This window comes from Ochotona princeps, chromosome 26 (assembly GCF_030435755.1).
Source record: "Ochotona princeps isolate mOchPri1 chromosome 26, mOchPri1.hap1, whole genome shotgun sequence".
In the NCBI taxonomy this organism is placed as follows: domain Eukaryota; kingdom Metazoa; phylum Chordata; class Mammalia; order Lagomorpha; family Ochotonidae; genus Ochotona; species Ochotona princeps.
In genome coordinates this window covers 22,282,488-22,303,127 of record NC_080857.1, presented here as the reverse complement: position 1 = coordinate 22,303,127, position 20,640 = coordinate 22,282,488, and the positions used below count along the sequence as shown (strand labels likewise).

Here is a 20,640-nt window from a genome sequence, read left to right as displayed (position 1 = left end):
CCAGTTAGGCACCAAATGCCCACAGCTGCTGGGGCTGGGCTGCTTGAAGCTGGGAGCTGGAAACTGAATTAAAGTCTCCCCTGTAGAGGGCAGGAAGCCCAAAGTAAACTCAAGCCATCTCTTCTCCTCATCAAGTTCTGAATTAGTGAAAGCTGGAGTTAGAAGCCGGAGTGGGGCATCAGCTCCAGGCCTGTCTAAGGAACAGACTGATGCCAAGGCTGAAACATGCCAGTGCCCAGGGCAGGAGGAATTGTCCTAGTTGTACATGCCCTTCCTCCCTGGGTGCACATGAGATGGGCAGCCTGGACCTGTTTCTGAATCTCTCACTTGCTTGGCATGCTTCTCCTTCACCTAGCCTTTCCTCACCATGGGCAGGTCTAGGAGGTTTGGGGTTCAGGAAAAAGGAAAAGTAAGCTCCTTCAGGAGAAGCCCCTAGCCTCCTTGAAAAGGTTCCTGTTCCCGGGTAGCCTGGCCTAGCAGCACAGGAACGCTTCCAGCTTGCATTTGCTGTGACGGAACAGGACCGGAGGATCGCTGGCCAAATCCTGTGATCTCATTTTCACCCCATTCACTCTGTGCCCCAGTGATATGCCCATAGTCCCACTGCCATGAAAGGCGGAACTGGGGAGCCTGGCACAGTAGCCTAGCAGCTGAAGTCTTTGCCTTGCATGTGTCGGGATCCCGTATGGGTGCCAGTTTTAATCCCGGCAGTCCTAAAAAAAAAAAATCCCGGCAGTCCTGTTTCACATACAGCTTTCTGCTTATGGCCTGGGAAGGCAGTTGAAGAAAGCCTTGGGACCCTGCACCTGCGTGAAAGACCTGGAGGAGGCTCCTGGCTGCTGGCTTTAGATCGGCTCAGTTCCGGCCATTGTGGCTTCTTGGGGAGTGAATCGGCAGATGGAGGATCTTCTTCTCTGTCTCTCCTCCTTTCTGTATATTTCACTTTCCAATAAAAATAAATAAATCTTGAAAAAACAAACAAACAAACAAAGACAGAACTGGGGCTGGAACTTTCAAGTCCCCATCTCTCTCCCTTGACTTACTCTGGAAACAGGACTAAGCTGAGGTAGAGGGTGGCCTGCACAGGCTTGGTGCTTTCTTGGCACTGGAGTTCCAGTTCTGCTGCAGCTCAGGGGCCTGGGGCACACAAGGTCTGTGCCCCATCCCTTCACTCCTATGCAGTCCCGGGGGCAAGGGGAAATGTCACTGCAGAAAGTTCCCACAACCACAGCTGAAACCCAGAATGAGCTAAAGTACTGGGGTGCATCTAAGATAGGATTTGGGGGTGAGTTCTGCTGTGTGTTTCCTTCCTCTTTGTCTTCCCCTGCCTCTCTTGCCCTCTTCCTCCCAGCTACTCGCTCAGACCCCAGCAGATGCATCCTGCCACATGCTGTCTGTGGTTTTCCCAGCTCAGAGGCATCAGAAACCAAATACTTCCCCCAAGTCAGGAGCCATGCTGAATAATTCATCGGCCAAATCCGTTGCAAATCTCAGCGTGGTTTTTCTTCAAGGTTGTAGCTAACGAGGCGAGCAGTGAAAGAACACACCCAGCAGTCCTGGCAGTGGGAAATCAGATAGCCTGGGGTCTCGGTCTCAGGGAAGAGAAGTGCCTTACACAGGGACTTGTACGCCCTTGGGCGTAGATGGAGCTCTGGTCTCCATAAACGTTTTCATCGCTAGATAGATTGGACATGTGTGTGGACATCCAAGCCTTAGGCACTCTCTGTGGCTGTACAGGCTGTCTTCTTTGTGCTGGACTATTCATAAGGGCATCAGGATACTCAGAACTTTCTGCCAGGGATCCTGGCTGCATAGGTGTGGAAGTTCCCGGGCACCAAGTGTGCTTGAACTGGCAATGGTGTGTCACCCTCAGGTATGCAGTGGGAAGGGCTCCTGCTCTGGGTGGGATGGAGATCCCATGTCTGTGAATGATCTTTCACAACCATCCCACGGATCAGTCACCTTAAAGATCAGGATCACCTTCACACCTGCAGATGTGGGAGGTCCTTATGCATTCTGGGACTCAATTCCTAGGCATCACGAGGCCTCAGAGCCAAACCTGCACCTTGCTTCTCTTGCACTCTGAATGGCCTGGCCCTCTCAGGCACTGCGTTGCTGCTCTGCCCTCTTCATTTACTCCCTGCTGTGCCCTGCCGCTGTCACCCTCTGCCAGTGACTCCTGGAGTCTCCCACAGCCTTTCCTACCTTCTGGTTAACTAGCTCTGCCAGAAAGGAAGTATAAAAACCTTCAGAGCTTTTGTTCGTGTCCCATTGGTCAGAGTAGGCCCTGGAAAGTAGTACTCGCCCAGAGGACATGTTGACAGTGGTCAAGTCCAATCTACATGGTTTTTTTTTGTTGTTTGTTTGTTTTGTTTTGTTTTTCCAGACACCCTGTGAGCTGTTAGCTTAGAATTTTGAATCCGTTGTTACATCTGTGGCCTTGGGCACATCACCTAACCTCTCTTCTCCCTTGCTTGTGTTCCTCCGAGGACCCTTCTCCCTCCTTCGGACGCAGATTTCTCATGGTCCATCAGTGCCCCATCTACCTCCTTGCTTCACACACAGCTACTTAGCCACACGCTGTATTTTCTAGCCAGGAGAGCCAAAGGTGTATCATTTATCCCTGGGATGTTCTGATTAAGCTCATGAAGAGAGCACACCCTCACTAGATTATGTTTGTCTTGAAAACCTAGACAAAATTGGAATTTTAAATTTTAGTAACAAGGGGATAAAATTATATATCAAGTGCAATTATTTTATTTTATTTTTATTTGAGAGATGGAGTGGGGGAGAAGCAAAGAGGAAGGCAGAGAGACAGAGATTTCCTGTCTACTGGCTCACTCCCCAAATGTCCACAATGGCCAGGACTGGGTCAGGTAGAAGCTGGGAACTGGGAACTCAATTTGGATTTCCCACATGAGTGATGAGGATTTAACTATTACAGGCATCACCTGGTATCTCCCAGGGTGGCCGTCAGCAGGAAGCTGGAGTCAGAGCAGGCCAGGACCTGAACCCGGGCACTCCAACACAGGGTGCAGGTATATCCTATGGAGTCTTAACTGTAATGCCAATGCCAGCTCCTGTATTATCAGGTGTAATTGGGAAAAAAGTGTGCAAATTCTTTTTATAATTTCTGCACCTGTACAACTATAGAGAGCTGTGTATAAATATAGAATAAGAGAGAGCTAGTAGACTCCTCTGGTCACAGCATAGAGGGACTTAGACACGCTCCAGGGACTTGGCAGCCAAATCTGCAAGGCATGGACACTGGCCCCAGGCCAGCCTTTCCTTGAAGACACTTCCCAAGAGCATCGACCTTGGCAGCATTTAGACACTGCCACATTTATTAGCACTTCCATCGCTTTGGCCAGACTCTTCTTTGAGTGTTCTAGTGGCTCTCATTATGCCTGAGGTTCCGGAGGACACAGCCTGCCTGCCTCACTCCACCAGCCTCTGCATCAGGGAATACACGCACAGCACCAACCGCACGCCTAGGCACACCTCCACATGCACGTCTCATGTCCCACCACCATGTGGCTGGATCCTGCAGCAGTTTTGGGAGCACTCCAAACTGGGGGTATAGACAAAGCTTTAGGACCTGAGCTCACCCCAGAGCTGGGGGTGCTACTGCCTTCTGCCTCACAGTGAGACTGGGATGGGGGCTGCCTTGTGGCATGGTGGGTAAAGCTGTTGCCTGTAGTGCCAGCATCCCATAAGGGCATTGGTTTGCATCCCGGTTGTTCTATTTCCCATCTAGCTGCCTGCTGGCAGCCTGGGAAAAGCCGTGGAAGATGGTCCAAGTGTTTGGGCCCCAGCACCCATGTGGGAGATCTAGAGGAATCTCCTGGCTCCTGAATTCACTGACCTAGCCCTGGCAGTTGCAACCATCTAGGAAATGAAACAACAGATGGAGGATTTCTCTGTTTCTCCTTCTCTCTCTATAACTCTGACTTCCAAATAGATGAATACATCTTCAAGAAGTAAATAAGTAAGAGTGAGACTAGTGTTTATAAAAGGAAGGAAATTGCTGTTGCAGGGCCATGATGCTGGTTTAGCTCTCCCTGGCGGTAGAAAACAGAATCCCACAATTCTGTCCCTGGAGGGCCACCTCTTAGCTTCTGCCAGCTGCAGCTTGGGGTAAGGTGAGGGAGGAGAGGAAGGGAGGCCACTCTCGAAGAAGCCTGTCTCAGTCTGCGATCTGTAACAGAATCTGGAAACTGGGTAATATACGAAACATAGAAACTTACTTGGCTCCTGGATCTGGAGGTGGGAAGTCCAGGGCCATGGTCCCAGTGAGGGCCTCAGGCTGCTTCAACTCTTGGCAAAGAGCCAAGCATGCAGGTGACTTCATTTTGTAGCAGTGCACCTTCCAACAGCTATGCCAGGCCCTCAATAGCACAAACTCCCTGAAAGAGGCCTCCGTTCCACTCCACAACCTGATGGCCTGGTAAGGTCCCCTCACCTCCCAGAACTACTGCTTTGGAAATTAACTGTTCAACACATGGATTCCACACACCATATTCAAACTGGAACAAAGGCCACTACACAGAGTCACTAATCCCCTCTGCTCACTCCTCATGAGCTAGGCAAGGTCACTATCCCAAGGTTCATGTTCACTGCCCTTTAACCTGCCCATGCCCTGGTCATTTATAGGTGTCCCCAGCCTTGCCCTCAAGGAAGATACCCCAGGAGCATCTTCTCTTCCTGGTTGCCCAACGGGCCATCTAGTCTAGTAGCTTCGCCCAATAAAGTCTTAGGAGGAATTTCACCTGTGTTGCACCTGGTAGACCCTTTGTTCAGAAGCAGAGGGCCGGGGGGAGGAGGAACAGTGGGAAGACCTGGACGCCTTCCTTACAAGCTCCAGTCTGAGTAGGGACTGTGCTCTCAGCCCATTCCTGAGGTGCCTGCCTGTCCTATCAGCTGTTTTATCTCCATTAAACCAAACACCCTTACTTACATCAGCTGAAGGGCTGGGAACTCGCTCTGATTCTGCATGGAGAGGTGCCGATCTGTTCTGATGGACACCATGCCCCGTTAGACTGTGCTCTCTTGCCTACCACAATTCTCTGTCTCACACCTGAGTTCTTTCTTGGGCAAAGACAAGAAGCTCTATTCTACTTCTGTCCTAACAGAGCTCAGAGATTTCAGTAACCCCTGTCCACCAAGCCATTGAAGAGGGGGTCTGCTTAGACAAGAGGGCAGAGGGCTAGGGAGAGGGGCCATATGAACAAGGCAGTGGTCGTGGAGAAGTCAGGGAGACTGTGTGGCTTCCTGCAAGGAGCAGGTGATTTTGTAATAGGCAAGCTCAAGTGAAGGGTAGAGTTAGGAAGGAGGATCAATGTGATCTACTCTTGGTCTTGACTTTGCCCCTTTCTCTAACTTCCAGATAAGCCTTGCCCTTATGCCTGTGGCTTGCTCATTGATCTGTAGTCTTTAAAAATACATTTATCTATCTATCTATTTATTTATTTATTTGAGAGATAGAAAGAGAATGCCCATCCAATGGTTCACTCCCCAGAGATTGGCCTGAGCTGAAGCTGGGAGCCAGGAACTCAATCCCGCTCTCCCACGTGGGTTCAGGACTCAATTACTTGAGCCATCTGTTTCCTGCTGCCTCCCAAAGTTTGCATTCATAGAAAGCTGGAGCCATGAGCTAGAGGCTGGCATGGAAACCAAGCTCTCTGGTACGGGACATGAGAATCCTACCTGGAATTTTAATTGTGAGGTCAGGTGACCACATCATGTAATTTTTCTTTTCTTTTTTTTTTTAAATATTTATTTATTTTTATTGCAAAGTCAGATATACAGAGAGGAGGAGAGGCAGAGAAGAAGATCTCCCATCCGATGATTCACTCCCCAAGTGACCGGAATGGCCAGTGCTGTGCCAATCCGAAGCCAAGAGCCAGGAAATTTCTTCAGGTCTCCTACCTGGGTGCAGAGTCTCAAGGCTTTGGGCCGTCCTCTACTGCTTTCCCTTGGCCACAAGCAGGGAGCTAGATGGGAAGTGGAGCTGCCGGGATTAGAACCAGAACCCATAATGGAAACCCGGCGCGTTCAAGGCAAGGACTTCAGCCGCTAGGCCATGCCGCCGGACCACCATGTAATTTTTCTTGACGACCCCTTCCCACCCGGACAAAATACTGTCTCCAAGACACTTCTCTGTAATGCTAGGTCTTTATCACCATCTGTGCTGTTTGACAGTCGGCTTCAAGGATTTATGCCACCGTTAAATATTACACAAGGGAGAGATTAGCAATTCTGATTTTTTGGAAGGGCTCTGGACACTTGTGAGGTCATCTGGGATTCAGAGTCTACTGAGCGGGATGACCACCCTGAGACACACCCTCCAAACAATAGGTTTATTGAAAATTTGTTCAGTCATAAGGCACTGGCAGCCCATTTGCAAGTCTAAGTATTTGCTGGTTTCTCATAGTTTCTCTTCTCTTTGCAGCCATAAAAGATCTGGCAAGAAGTAGGGACATGGGGCCTGCCATGCACTGTCTGGCTCCTGTGCCAACACGAAGGCTGGGAGTGTGGTTGCTGAGCTCCTGGCTCCTGGGGTCTACTCAGTACCCAGAATTCAGGGTGGATTCGTGCCCCCTTTACCCTCCCCTCATTCACATTGCCTTATTGCCAAAGCAGCGTTCTGGTGTCCCCAGTCACCTCTGTGCCTCTCTGCACTGCCTGCCTCAGGGCCTCTCTCTGGCTGGCTCTGAGCCTGCAGCTCATGCTCACCGCCCTGCGTTGTCATGGAGAAGGTTTTAGAAGCACATTGTTGGGTGGCAGGCAGATTTCTGCCACCTGGAAACAAGTGGGCTTGTGGAAAAGCCACAATGGAGAGGAAAAAAGGACCCCTGGAGGGTAGAGCTGGTGCCAGGGATGCTGGCTGCAGCGGAAGGCCTGGAGCCTCAGACGCTACTTACTGCTTGGTATGCTGGGCAGGCAGCAGCATGCTGAGAGCCTTGGGAGCCCCTGTCAGTCAAAAGGACACAGCCTCTGCAGCAGAGTTTGCTGATTCTGGGGAAAGCAACTGTCTGCGGCCCAGCCTGGGGGAGGAGACAAAGTGGGAGGGCGCACGGCAGTTATGCTTCATGCAGGCAGAAAAGCTGCAGCTCTCGGTCCATGTGTGCACACAGGCTGCCCTTGGCCTGTCTGGGCCAGCTCCTCAAGGGACCTGGGTGTCCTGGCCATCTGGGCATCTATTCCCCACACCCAATTCCAGTAGGGACTGCAGGCAGTCCATTTCAGGACATCTGTCACCATGCTGTCTGCTGCTCTGTGGGTCAAAATTAGATGAATAGGGAAGGTTCATATTACTCGGCAGAATCTAAAGCTTCAGGGAAATCTGGCACTTTCCCCAGAATTTGACAAAAAGAATATTAAAGAAAATCAGCTATAGATCATCAATTGCCCAATAATTATAATCTATAGCTTTCTAAATCATTCTAAAGGGCAAAATTGTGTTACAGGGTGTTGAGCCATTGCTGGTGATGTCAGCATCCCAATTTCCCATATGATGGTGCAGCTACAAGTTCTGATCATTCTGCTTTCAATCCAGCTCCCTGCTGACATGACCGGGAAAATAGTGGGAAATGGCCCCCAAGTGCTCGGGCCCCTCTCAACCACATTGAAGACCTGGATGGGGTTCTTGACTCCTAGCTTAACCCTGGCCCAATCTCTGCCCTACCAGCTGGGGAGTAAATCAGCTGATGGAAGGTTTCCATACGTGTGTGTGTGTGTGTGTGTGTGATGGGGGGGAGAGGGAGAGAGAGACTTTGTTTATCAAATAAGTAATAAAGAAGCTTTTCTAAAACAAAATTAAAAAACATTCTAGGCTAGTTTTGTGACATGGCCACATGAAGCCACTTGTGGTGCCAGCATTCCAAATAGCTGGTTCAAATCCTAGCTCTTCTACTTCTGATCTAGCATCCTGCGCATGTGCTTGGGAAAGCAGCAGAACATGGCCTCAAAGACTTGAGGTCCCCTACCACTTACCTGGGAGATCCAAATGTAGTTACAGATTCTCAACTTTGCCCTGACCCAACTCTGGCCATTGTGGCTAGTTAGAGAATGAACTAACAAACGGAAGATCTCTCTCTTTCTCTCTCCCTCTTTCTCTATGGAAGTTTGCCTATGAAATAAGTTAATACATATTTAAAAAAATCAATCAGTCATTGCTAAGTCCAGGGCCCTGTGCACTCGTCAAGTCTTCAGGTCATGCACCTGTTGTCAGTTGTACCCTCCGCGTGGCAGAGCATGTTGCCTTTCCCTGGGAGCCGGCTGTACACTTTGTTTGCCTTCTTGAGGCAGAGAGGAGATCCATTCTGATGCCCACATGGAGAAGAAGTAGGTCAAATAGTGAACTGCTCTCATCATAAGCACAGACAACCATATATGTTCATTGCTTGTACATTTTGTTTTTTGAGAGGGCGAGAGAGTAGACCGAGTACAATCCAATGATCCATAGCCCAGATTTGTATAGCAAACAGAACTGGGCAAGCCTGCAATCTGCAGCCAGGAACCCCATCTGGGTGGTAATGATCCAACTAGGTTTGCTGTCATAGTTTTGCTAGCCTCCAGGTGTGCATTGGCAGGAAGCTAGAATCAGAATGAGTCAGGAACTTGAACCCAGACCCTCCAACAGGAGAGACAGGACCGTTAGCCACAGTCTTGGGCCACATTCCCACCCCTGTACTTACATGAGTATCCTTTCATACATCAACTTCCTCCCTTCCCAGGAACTTTTACTTCCTCTCTTCCCTCCCTTTGATGTGTTGCTTCTTTTAGTGGCTGTAGGAAGTGGAAGCCCAGGTTCAGTTCTCAGCCTGCCTGTGGCAACAGAAGCCAACAATGACACCCAGGATCAGAGGTTTTGGCTGGATCTACATCAAACAAACAACTTCAGTTCACTTGTTGTTTGGTGATGGGTTTTTAGCAAGAAGCAGGAAGTGCTTGTCTGGAAGATGTTACTGGTGTACCAGGTGCAAGTAGGTCCAGCCTTCTGGCTTTGGGTGAACTGTTAGATTTTCTCAGGCACTCTGTAGCTCAGCCTAATAAGGAAAGCAAACACTGACCTATGTGTGAACAAATGAAGGTAGGCAACACCCAGAGGAAAAATATTTGGACAGCTAGCAGCTCAAAAACAAAGAAAAAGAGGACAAATTTTTAATCCAACCACTTTAATGGACAGCTTTTCTTCTTCTTCTTTTTCTTCTTCTTCTTGTCCTTCCTCTTCCTCTTCATCTTCTTCCTCTTCTTTTTCTGTCTTTAGTGAGATGAAGCCTTCTAGAAAACTGTATGCCTAGAGAGAATTGGAAGTCAAGACTTGGACACTTACAAGCATCTCAATAAGGTCAGAATCCAAGGACCCAGCATGCATCAGAGAGAGCTGTAGCACAATGCCAGTCAGAAGAATGGGGGCAAATGCTGAGTCTAATGGTTAAGATGCCCATGCCCTAGACTGGAGTGCCTGGCTTCAGTATCTGCCTCTTGGGAGGCACCTAGGGACCTTAGGGGGCAGCGGTGATGGCTCAAGTCCTTTGGTCCCTGCCACCCATGTGGATGACCTGGATTGAGGAGTTCCTGGATTCCAGCTTTAACACCCAACCAGGGGCTGCTGTGGAATTTGCGGAGTGGATCAGAGGGTAGGAACATGCTCTCTCTCTTCCTCTTGTTCTCGCTCTCCCCCTCCTTTAAAATAAACACAAACAAAATAAGAATGGGTAGCTACAAATTCGTTTGGGTTCTTACATATCATGACCTGGTGGACCAGGATGTTAAAGCCTTGCCACAAATGACAAAACTCCTACCTGGAAAGGGAGAATGGCACCTACCAGAGCGAGTCCATCATGCCTGTCAACTGAACTAGAGCTGGACTTGCCTTTGGCACAGGATTTCTCAGACTTAATGTGCCAGGTGAGTCTCCTGGGGTCCTTGCACCAGAACAGACTGATTCAGAGTTCTGGGGTGGGGGATGAATTCATTTCTAGAGAACTCCCAGGGGATGCCAATGCCGCCTTAGAATTTTCTATGCAGATGGCAATGTTCTATATCTGTGCTGTTCTCTGAGTGCCAGCCACCAGCCACAGGAGGATGTTGAATCCTTGCGGCTAGTATGATAGAAGAGCTGAATTTTTAGCTTTATCTTAAATTTAACTAATTTACATTTAAATAAGCAGAGGTGGTTCATGGCTATCGAGCTAAAAAGCCTGGTTAATTAGAAAATACTGGTTCTGTGACGTTAAGTGCCCGTCAGCAGCACTGGCAGTGCTGGTTAGAACTCAGAGCAGGGTCTCAGCCCCAGAAGCTGTAACACTGAACTGATGGGAATGATTTATGGCAGGGGGGCCCTCTGGAGTATCCCAGTGCCAGCCTGCTAGCTGAATTACATCCTGCCTCATTCCAGGTGGGCACAGAGAGTGTAGACGGGGGCTCGCCGCTTAGGGAGATAGGTGCTGCTGTCCTAAAGCCCACTGCCCCTGGTATGCTACAGGCTTCAGAGCAGCCACCTCAGGATGAGCCCTCAGTCATTGCTCAGTGTCACATCTTCCAGGGATGACACCCTATTCTGAGTGATAACCGGATGTCTCCATTCTATCATCTGTAAATAACCACAGTCCCTACCACATTGGTGTAGTGCTTACCTGCATAGTATCAGTGCTTAGCAACGTTGGCATTCACCATCCCTACAACCCCAGCCTCAGGAGGTGATTCCCTTCTGCTAGGGGCTTTGCTGCACCCTCCTGGTTTCCTTCAAACAAGCAGCTGTGCCTGGTCTGCTATTGCTGAGGGTTCAGGATGCTTCTGAGGTCCATTAGGGAACCCCAGAGCAGAAAGAACCCCACTTCCCTATGCACAGCCACTGTGGGTCAGTCTACCTTCTACCCTAAACACTGGGGAACAGCCATAGGGGAGATGCAGCTGTCTGCAGGGCCGGGGGACAAAGAATGGAGACTGGGGTGCTGTGGAGGCTTCTCAGAGAAAGCCATTGGCTGTGGAGGAAGTGTTGGGATGGCATATCCACCTCTTTCCTCCCTGTTCTACCGCTCCTTCCATGAGCCCATTTGCATGCTCACAGGTACAGCTAGTCCCACACCCCTTTTCTCATTCCCTTGTGGGCACAGCAGATCCCTGTGGGCACATACATTGCAGAATCCCTGCCAGGCACCACTATTGTGCAACATCACTGTGCTCTACTCCCCACCCCGACCTTTGACCAATGGTGGCTCTTCACAGTCTCTCCTGCCTGATTCTGCCAAAGTTGACATCACAGAACTCAGGGGAGCAAGCACACCTTCTTTTGCCCAAGAAGATATGTGCATTTTAAAGAGTCTTGGTCATTTTAGTCATCATGTAGGAAGTGTAAAAAAAATGTCCACAATTATCATCAGATGTCAGTTTTATTGCCAAACAAGGTATTTTGGTAAACAACATAATCCCACCTGCTTTCCAAACCTCAGGCTACTGTCTGTTACTAGGGGAACCACAAATCTACAGCCGTTTCCTTTATTCCAGAAGGAGCTACCATTCAGGTCAACTTGGCTAAAGTTTAACCCTCCTTTACTACCCATCCTAATCCAGCATCACAGCACCCAGGAATTGAGAGCCTTTAGCCCCCAGCTGTGCTGTTTTCTAAGCACGTACATGTTTAATGACTTTCTACCAAGCAGAATCTATTGATTGTTTCCATTTTATAGACTCTGCCCTGTAGTGGTCATGACCACATGGACTGCATTATCGAGACCTTGTACACATCGGTTATTCTGTTACTCTGCTGTGTTCCCAAAATGTCAATGTTTTGGTATCTAAATTTCATATCCCACTCAATCTCTCACCATGTATGAGAGGACACTCTGGGAAAGAGACCTACAGTGGCAGAAGGAACATGTTTTATCACTCACAAGGCTCAGTGACGGCTTTAGGAAATACAGACACCAGACTTACATCCCAGAGCCTGAGACAGCCTTGGGATTGGAGGTAGGTGGAGGCCATGAATGCCCACCTAGGGGCAGCTTGGTTTTCCAGAGCTTATTGTTCCTTGGAAGAATAAGATGGCTTCACATTCCATCCCTCTGCAAGAACATGGAAGTGGAATGGCTGGGGGTGTGGAGTGCGAGTGCACATGGATCAGGTTGCTGAGAATCCTGTGAAGTGTGCAAGTGTCTGACACAAAAGCATGCCATCGCGACTGTACTAGGGGAGAGGAAGAAAGGGTGGATGCATCAAAATGGCAGCTTGGCCTTGTTTTTCATGCTTGTATGGGACATGACAGAGAATAACTCGCAAAGTATGGAAAATGGAAGTAAATGATGTTTGTTTTGGTGCAAAAGATACTTGAAATCCATACATGTTATTTAATAAATATATTTCCATAAACTTTTTTTTTGAAGCTCTTCACAGGCATGGATTTCAAAAATTTTTTTGCAACAAACTTAACATTGTCTTCCCTGAACTTCTTCAAGTACTGCTGTTTGTGATGAATTGCAAAGGAATAGCATTAGAAGCGATGACATCAATTGCATTCCTCAGGAAATGCATCACCCCCTAACCCTGATGCCATACCCTAATCATGGCTATTAGTTCTTCCATCTGCTCTAGCCCTGCCCCATGGAGGCTAGGACAACCTCAGTGTTAGTGGTGAAGCACTGGGTGACTGCAGAGGGATGGAAGGAGGTCTGTGTGGAGAGAATGCCAGAGGTCTCCCCATAACAGAGGACACATGTGGACACATGAGGTGCCCTGTGCAAAGATACACACCATCAAACCCCATGTGTAGATGTGTACTGATGTGCTACAGCAGACACCCAAAGCCAAACACAGCACAGACTCAAATAAAAGCATCTCTAAAACTGAGGTGACAACTGCTAGGTTCCTGAAAGCCTCTTAAAATATATATACATACCTTCATCTTATTTGAAAGGCAGAGAGGGACAGTCATTCACCCCAAATACCCATAACACAAAGGCTGGACCAGCCCAAAGCCAGGGGCCTGGAACTCAGTTTGGGTCTCCCGTGTAGGTGGCAGAGACCCAAATACTTGAACCATTACCCGCTGCATGCCAGGGTGTGCACATTAGCAGGAAGCTGGATCAGAAGTGGAAAAGCCAGGACTCAAACCAGGTACCCACGTGTGGGAAGCAGGTGACTCAAGCAGAGTCTAAGTTGTGCTAAATGCCGACCCTCTGAGAAGCCCTTCCCAGGACATGCCAAGCAATGCCAAGCTTCTTTGTGCTCGTCTGTCAAATGTTTCTGGAACATGCAAGGTGGAGATGTGGTCATGTAATGCAGAAAAGACAAGTCTACCCAGAAACTGCAATTATGAGTCTTGAGAACTGGGATATTGTGGACATTCTTGTCCATTCACTAATGAGGGCGGGCATTCTGTGCATACCAGTTAAGAGGCCCATGTACCAGTGCCTGGTTTGAGTCCTGGCTCCACTTCTGATCCAGCTTCTTACTAATGTGCTTCCTGGGAAGCAACAGGTGATGGTTCAAGTAGTTAGGTCTCGGCCACCCATGTGGGAGATGCTGATTGAATTCCATGCTCCTGGTTTTGGTCTGGCTCAGCCCTGAGTGTGGTGGGCATCTGAGGACTGAACCAGCAGTTGGGGAATTTCTGGTGTATAGTTATTTGTCTCCGTGCCTTTCAAATAAAATTAGAGTTAAAAAAAAAAAAAACAGAAAAACTTTGGAAATGTTGACTTTCTTAACCCAGCAAGAATAACTGAAGGATAGAGTCTATAACCTTTAGGGTGGTCAGTGGCTCCATTCTTCGACTCCATGAGCATTGGGTATGTCACCTCTCTTAAGGGCGTGACGCATAATGCCCTTGAAGGCGATTAATCTGTCTTTTTACTGCTACTTAGAGTTGAGTGGATGCATGACATTCTACATTTGAACAGATTCATCAAATCACCTCTGAGGGAAAGACAGAAACAATAAGTTAATGATGGTTGACTGGTGTGTGGCTTGTCTCCAGCAAATGGAAAAGGCTTGGTCCACCATTGGATCAGCTTGTGGAGGGGATACCTGGGTGGCAAGGTAGGGAAGCCCAGTGGGAGGAGCAAAGATATCTGTTCACAACGATTCCAAGGGACAATCATCAAAGAGACTTAGTGGTTTTTGTTTTTACCAGCAGCAAGAGCAGTGCTTGGAACATAGCCAGTGTCAGTGATAATCTGTTGACTGGACGGAGGACTGTCTATCTGATTTGTCCTATACAGATTCACTTTGATCAACCATCACATGCCCATTATTTATTCCTCCCTCTACCCTCTCTCCATCCAGCATTTTTATGTTTCCCATGTGGGAGGTGCTAGACCATGGGCTGTGTAGGGATTAAACGCCAAGCAAGAAACAGCTGCCCTTGTAGAGCCAGCCTTCTGTATCAGCAGGTGTTTTTCAAGAGAGGCAGTGATGGATGGAGGCCTCTACACAACAGATTGAACATAAATTACATTCTCATCACTGTGGTGAGAGTATTGTCTGCTCTTCAAAGGATCCTGTGCTGGCTCCCAGAGTGGCAGGAGTGAGGTGGTAGGGCAGTGAAGGGATGGAGCTCAGTGCAGGGGCCTCAGGTCTTTGGGTAGTCCACTCTCATGAAAAGGCTTATGAAGGTTTTGTACAGCAGAGTGCACCATGAAGGAACAGCTCAGTTCCCAAGAAGGGAATTGATATAAAAGAGTAATAGTGGCTCCTCCCCCCTCTCTTACTTCCTGTCTCCCATTGTCACTTCTGTCTAGTCCCTACCATGTGGTGCCATAAGTGGTGAGGCCCTCACAAAACCAAACAGATGGCAGTGCATGTTCTTACATCTCCAGAACAGCGAGTTAAACAAACTTCTTTTCTTTACAAATTACCCAGCCTTCAGTATTTGGTTGGAGCACTGTAAAACGGACTAAGACACTTGTCTGTCTTCAGCATCTCACAGACACTTTCTTCGACAAATCCCAGCTACTGCTCCCATTGAAGAGTTCCAGTCTGTGCTTCCAAGAAGAAACTTCTGCCTTACTGTCCAGATGCTGTGTAGGCTTTGGTGATTGCCTTGACAGGACGTTGGACTAGCTTCACTGATGATTTCATCTGAAATGGTTTGATCTTGCTTGCTTCCTTGATAACCAGCGAACTAAAGCTTCTTCCAACCTATCTCCTTTCCATGTCACTCCACTGCACAGTCTTTGCTTACCCAACAAGGAGATGTTCCAAGAGGGAAAATGTAAAGGTCTGTAGTCATTTCAAGACTATAATCTCCTGGGCAGTAAGGAAACTTCCAGCTTGGTACTCTCAGGCCAATTCAGGGCACTGGAATGCCACTCAGGGACAATGCGGCCCATCAGAATATGCATTAGTAGCCTCTACCTCTCACCTTCCCTGTGCCCCACAAAATGTTATCTTGCTGCACTGAGGAATAAGAAATCATCACAGGGGGCCCCAAGAAGATTCTGGAAACAGCTCCTCTTTAAAAAACACGATCACTTCTGCTAGAATAGAGAGCAAATGATCCAGAATGTGAGAGAACCATTCTTTACTGGTGAGTAGATTTGGCTTTTTTTTTTTCTTTTACTTCTACTTGACTCTGTGGAATTTCTTTTAAGAATCCAAAGTCTTTGCATGTTGCTTCTATCCAAGCGCTCACTTCTAAGCTGGTGACACCCAGGCCTGGGCCTTCCATCACACATGGCATTGTGATCTGCAAGGTGCTTTTCAAGATCACTTCTTTCTACATCAGTTGTTTCGTGTGCATTGCTCATTCAGGCTCCCGTACAGTCATGTGACCCTTCGTGCTTGTAGTGATTGTCCCCGCAGGTCCACAGCCACAGAACAAGGAGGAACACTTGGGTTCTGGGCAGCAGACACGATCCCCACTGGAGAGGTGGGGCAACCAAGGAAATCTAGAGAGATAATCGAGCCAGAAGGACCCAGTGAATCAGAAAACAAACTGAGTAAAAAGGGCCAGGGAAGCTCACCTGTATACCTTTTGGAGCTTCATCCCAAAGACCAGATTGTCTCCTCACATGAGCGCACATGATTTGGAAGTTAATGATCTTGTGGTGGTACATTCTGTGACTTTTCAAAAGCCTGGTAGCAAACTCAGGAACCACAAGGTAAAAACCAGCATCACACGAACCTTTTAGTTCAATGCTCCTGACTAACGAACAACACCATTACAGCTCACTGACAACCTGGTTACCAACAAGAAAACTCTGCACACCATTCACTAAGCAACCTTCCTTAGGACACAGCTCCTTTCCTAGCTTCACAATGTTTTCAGTGCACCAGCTAAGCACTACTTCCTTCTACACAACACTTCCTACACTTGTTGGCATACGAGGGGTGAGGTGGGGGCAGAGGGCTGACAAAGTGGGGGGTGTGTGTATGTGTAAATAAACAAACATCTTAGGGAGAATTCTGCCTAGCGAAATTCACAAGAAACATGCCTAATGTATTTTTTTTTTTTTTACCCTGATTGCCTTTTTTCCCCTTTTGGTACTTTTAAAAAATTTCCTGATCTTACTTTACTGTAAAAAATTGATGTTTCATTTTTGATCTTTTCTGTTCAAGGTAGAGTTAAGGGGTGGGTAAGGCTAGGGGCCACTTTTGGCTTCGTGGAAGGGAAGCACTCTAAGAGGGGAGGTGGGGTAAGATCACCTTGGTGACAACGGAACACAGCCTTTGGGACCTGCTGTTGCAAGTGTTTCCCCCAAAGGCTAAATGACCATCTGTGTCCACAATGCAAGGCCAGGAAATCCAAGTTCCCAGAAACAAACTAGGCCAACATCGGCCCACCTGCTTCCCAGCTCCAGGTCAAGGAAAGGCACAGAGAAGAGTCCCACAGATCCCTGCAGTGGGCCTTGGGTCCAGCAGACCTCCAGGTCCCAAGAAAGGAATCTTGACAACCTAATCTGGAGGGTGAGAAAGGCGAGGCACCGAGAGAGACAGAGAGATGAGAGAGATGGAGGAAATACCTTTTGGTTACAGGGGAGAGGGTATCTGGGACTGAAGGGAAGGGAGATGGATACATCAGCAACCACAGTAAGTATGACCCTCAGCCAAGGGCAGTTCCAACACTATCTGCAGCCATAGCCGAAGAGATCCTCATTGTACTCTTCACAGAGGGAACCCTGCACCCCAAAATGCCTGGGGCCCACCCTTGAGTCTGCATTCAGGACCAGAGATTTAAGGTGGCTCCACTTTTTAAGGCATGGCTGCTGTCTGCGAAGCCCTGGGCCCTGACTGGGAAGTGGACAGCAGACGCCCACTCCCTGGAACCCATCTGCAAGGATGTCCAAGTGGGTACAGCACTGTTGCCTAACGACCACAGCTTCTCCATTGGAGTTGGGGTGGGGGTGGGATTTTCATTAAAGCTAAACATCATCAAACCAACCCATTTCCTGTGCCCTCTGGGAGAATCAGGAAAGTGGAAACAGAAAGACACAAATGGTCCATCATCTTGGGATGATTGTCTAACCAGAAAACCTAAGGGACTCAGTTGAAAATTTGCTCAGGTGACCAATGAAAAGTCAAGCAGACTCAAATCAGTATAGCGGTTGGGGTCCCTTGAGGGCACTCGGACACCTTCAAGGAGCTGTGCTTCTCTTGGAGGCCACTAGCCTTTGTGCAACTCGCCTTATCAGAGCCACGGAGGTGAGCCAGGGAGGCAGCGCAGCGACCCAAGTGTCCTCCTAGACACCAATGTCCCAAAGAGAAAACAGGACTGTTACAGGGGGTGCGGGACAATCACCTTCAATCCCTCCACCCCACTCCCAAATCCCTGTCTGTTCCAACCCTCAAGACACATAGAGGAGTTTGGCAAAGGCTGGTGTGCAAGCCATCAGGGTCAGGCGTAAGGAAAGATTGTGCCGTGTCATCTCCAAAGTAAGTGAGTGTTTAAAAACCAAGGGAGGCCAGACAGGTAGGTCCCACACATCCTGTCCACCCTCTCACACTGCCTCAGTAGCGTGCCACTTGGATCGGCGCAGGGCAGCGGTCACTTGCGATCCAAGCTCGCGTGGAGTTGGGCTTCCCGCACCATGCGGTCGAAGGAACGCGTGTTGGTCTCCTCGCGAACCTTCTCCCGCACGTGGAAGGAGGCCCGGGCCGTGGAGCGGGCGCTCTCCAGCGCGCTGCGCCGCTCCCTTGACAGCTGCTCGCTGCGCTCCAGCTTGCGCCCGATGGCCTGAATCAGTTCCCGCCGGCGGCAGTCTTCGTCCTTCTCCACCTTCTGCTTGTTGGCACGCTGGGTCCGTTCCTTCTCCAGCCGAGTCTGGACGGCGCGCCGCGCCTTCTGTTGCACCGCCTCCTCGGCCACCTGCGTCGCGTGCTGCAACCGTCGCTCCCCGGCCCGGGCCAGTGCCTCCAAGTGCGCCTGGTGCTGCCGCTCTTGGCGTTCAGCTGCCTCCTTGGCCCGCCTCCCCTGCAGCTCCTCCCGCCGGGCCCGCTCCCGCAGCTCCCGGGTGCGCTGCTCCACCACCTGCTCGTAGTTCTCCTGTGCGCGGCCCAAGCTGGCCTCCAAGGAGCTCCGCAGGCCCTCTCGCTCCTCTCGCTGCTGCCGGGCCCGGCCCTGCAGCAGCGCCTCGTGGCGCGCCCGCTCGGCCCGGCTCAGCTCCCGCTTCTCCCGGCGCAGCTGGCCTTCCTGCGTCTGTTTGGCGCGGGCAGCGCGCTGGGCACGCTCCCTGCGCACCTGCTCGGCCCGCTGGCGCCCTTCCTGCAGGCCTTCCTCGCGCTGCTTCAGATTCTGCTCCTGTTGTAGCTTGCGCAGCCGGTCCTCCCGCGCCGCGCGTTCCACCCGCTCGCGCCGCAGCAGGCCCTGCCGCTCGGCCAGCTCCCGGCGCCGCTCCTCGCTGCGCTCGTACTGCCGCTGCCGCTGCCGTGCCGCCTCGCGCTCCTCGCGGCCCCGACGGCCTCGGCGCTCCTCCACCTGCGCGGCCCACGCACGGCGGCCCTGCTCCAGTGCACGCTGCTTCTCGCGTTCCTCGCGCTCCCGCCGCTGCTCGGCTCGCACGCGCTGCTGCTCCCACTGCCCGTGGGCCGCGGCGCGCTGTTCCAGCAGCAGGCGCTCCTCCTGGTGGCGAGCCAGCATCAGAGCCGCGATCTTCCGGTCGCGTTCCGGCACCCCGCGCAGGCCGCGCTCGGCGCGCACTTGGCGCACGATGCGCTCCACGTGCTGCGCCGTCTGCGGCGAGTGGCTCAGGTCACCAAGGCTGAAGCTGCGGCCAGTGATGGGAACCAAGGTCAGGGCGGAAGGGCGGCCCAGAGGGTTAGGGGCGGAGGCCGCCGACCCCGCCGGATAGCTGTTCCTCGCCGAGGCCCGCGGCGGCCAGCGCAGCTCCCGCAGGCTCTCCCCGCTGTAGGACGAGGAGGACGCGCCGGACTCGGAGCTGAGCGCGCCCTCCCGCCGACGGGAAAGCGAGTCCAGCGAATGGCTCTTCCTACCTGTCCGAGAGCCCGCGGGCGGAGGTTGGGTCCGGGCCGGGGAGGGACTAGAGGAGGCCTTGCGGGGCGCGCGCGGGGCTGGCGAGGCCGGGAGGCTAGCGCTGCTGCAGCTACTGCTGCTGCCCGCACTCGGGGCCGGTGCCGCGGCGGCCGCGGGGCCCAACGGCGTGAAGAGGCGCCGCTTCTCCTCGCGCACGATGCGCTCGCGCTCGGCCCGGCACTGCTGCAGCTTGGCGCGCCGCTCTGCCTCGTATGCCTCGTACAGGCCGGTGGCTACCCGCATGGAGCGGCCAGGGGCCTCGCGTACCAGGTCGGCCAGGGCCCGCGGCAGCAGCTCCACGGGCTTGACGGCGCAGCGGGCGCAGGCCTCCAGCGAGCGAGGGCTGGTCAGCACATAGCGGCTGCCCTCGGCCTCGGGACAGTCGAAGTTGAAGAGGTCAAGATGCAGCAGCGGGGACTGCTCCCGCCGCCCGCCTTCGGCCGCGCACGGGACTTCGGCTTTGCCGGGTCCTGCTGCGGCCACCGCCGAGGCGGACGCTGAGGAGGCCGCGGGCTGCTGGGCGCCCTGGGCCTCCAGGGGCACTGACGCCGCGGCCGCGTCCCCTCCCGAGCCGTCGCCGGGCTCGGCGCCTTCCTTCTCCTCCTCAGGCACCGGGTCCACCATGGTTGAGCCGCGTCCGTGATTGGAGTCTCTGCGGGGGACAGAGAGGGACATAGGGGAACGCATCTGAGAGCTGTCGCCCCCTCCGCATTCATAGTCATCTCTCCTCGCTTAATCCGCTTTAGGATTAGGTTTAGAGGCCTGGTGGAACGGAAATCCTAAACCCGGTGTCCTGGAAAACACCGGCCGGGGGCCTGGGGTGGGGGCCGCGGGTGCTCAGAGCGCAGCCCCAGCGTGCTGGGTGGAGGCCTGCGGGGAGGCCACCTGCCCCCCTGCCGCCACTGCTGCCGCTGGCGTCTTGCCCGCTGGATGCGCGCCCCTTCCTGCTGCAGGTTAAAATGGAAAGATTGCGGTACAGGCGGCGGCGGCCACCGGCGAGGGAGGCGCTGGAGGATTCCCGGGAGGATTAGCGTATTGGTAGCTTAGGCGGGCTGCCGCTTTGCAAGAACAACAAAGAGACCTGTTCATCCCAAAGTGCATGACCACAAGGATCCCGTTTGCCTAGGGGGAAAAGGTGAGGGTTGGTTTCTCATTGCCCAAGGAGACTC

At 51.5% G+C, this 20,640-nt stretch overlaps 1 protein-coding gene across 1 annotated transcript; it reads right to left on the bottom strand.

The window, feature by feature from the left end:
- Positions 1-17,925: 17,925 nt before the first annotated feature.
- On the bottom strand, positions 17,926-20,095 carry CCDC177 (coiled-coil domain containing 177). Its single transcript, XM_004584443.2, has one exon. It carries the CDS (start codon positions 20,093-20,095, stop codon positions 17,987-17,989), a length of 2,109 nt encoding a protein of 702 aa, XP_004584500.1. The 3' UTR covers positions 17,926-17,986.
- Positions 20,096-20,640: the final 545 nt, after the last annotated feature.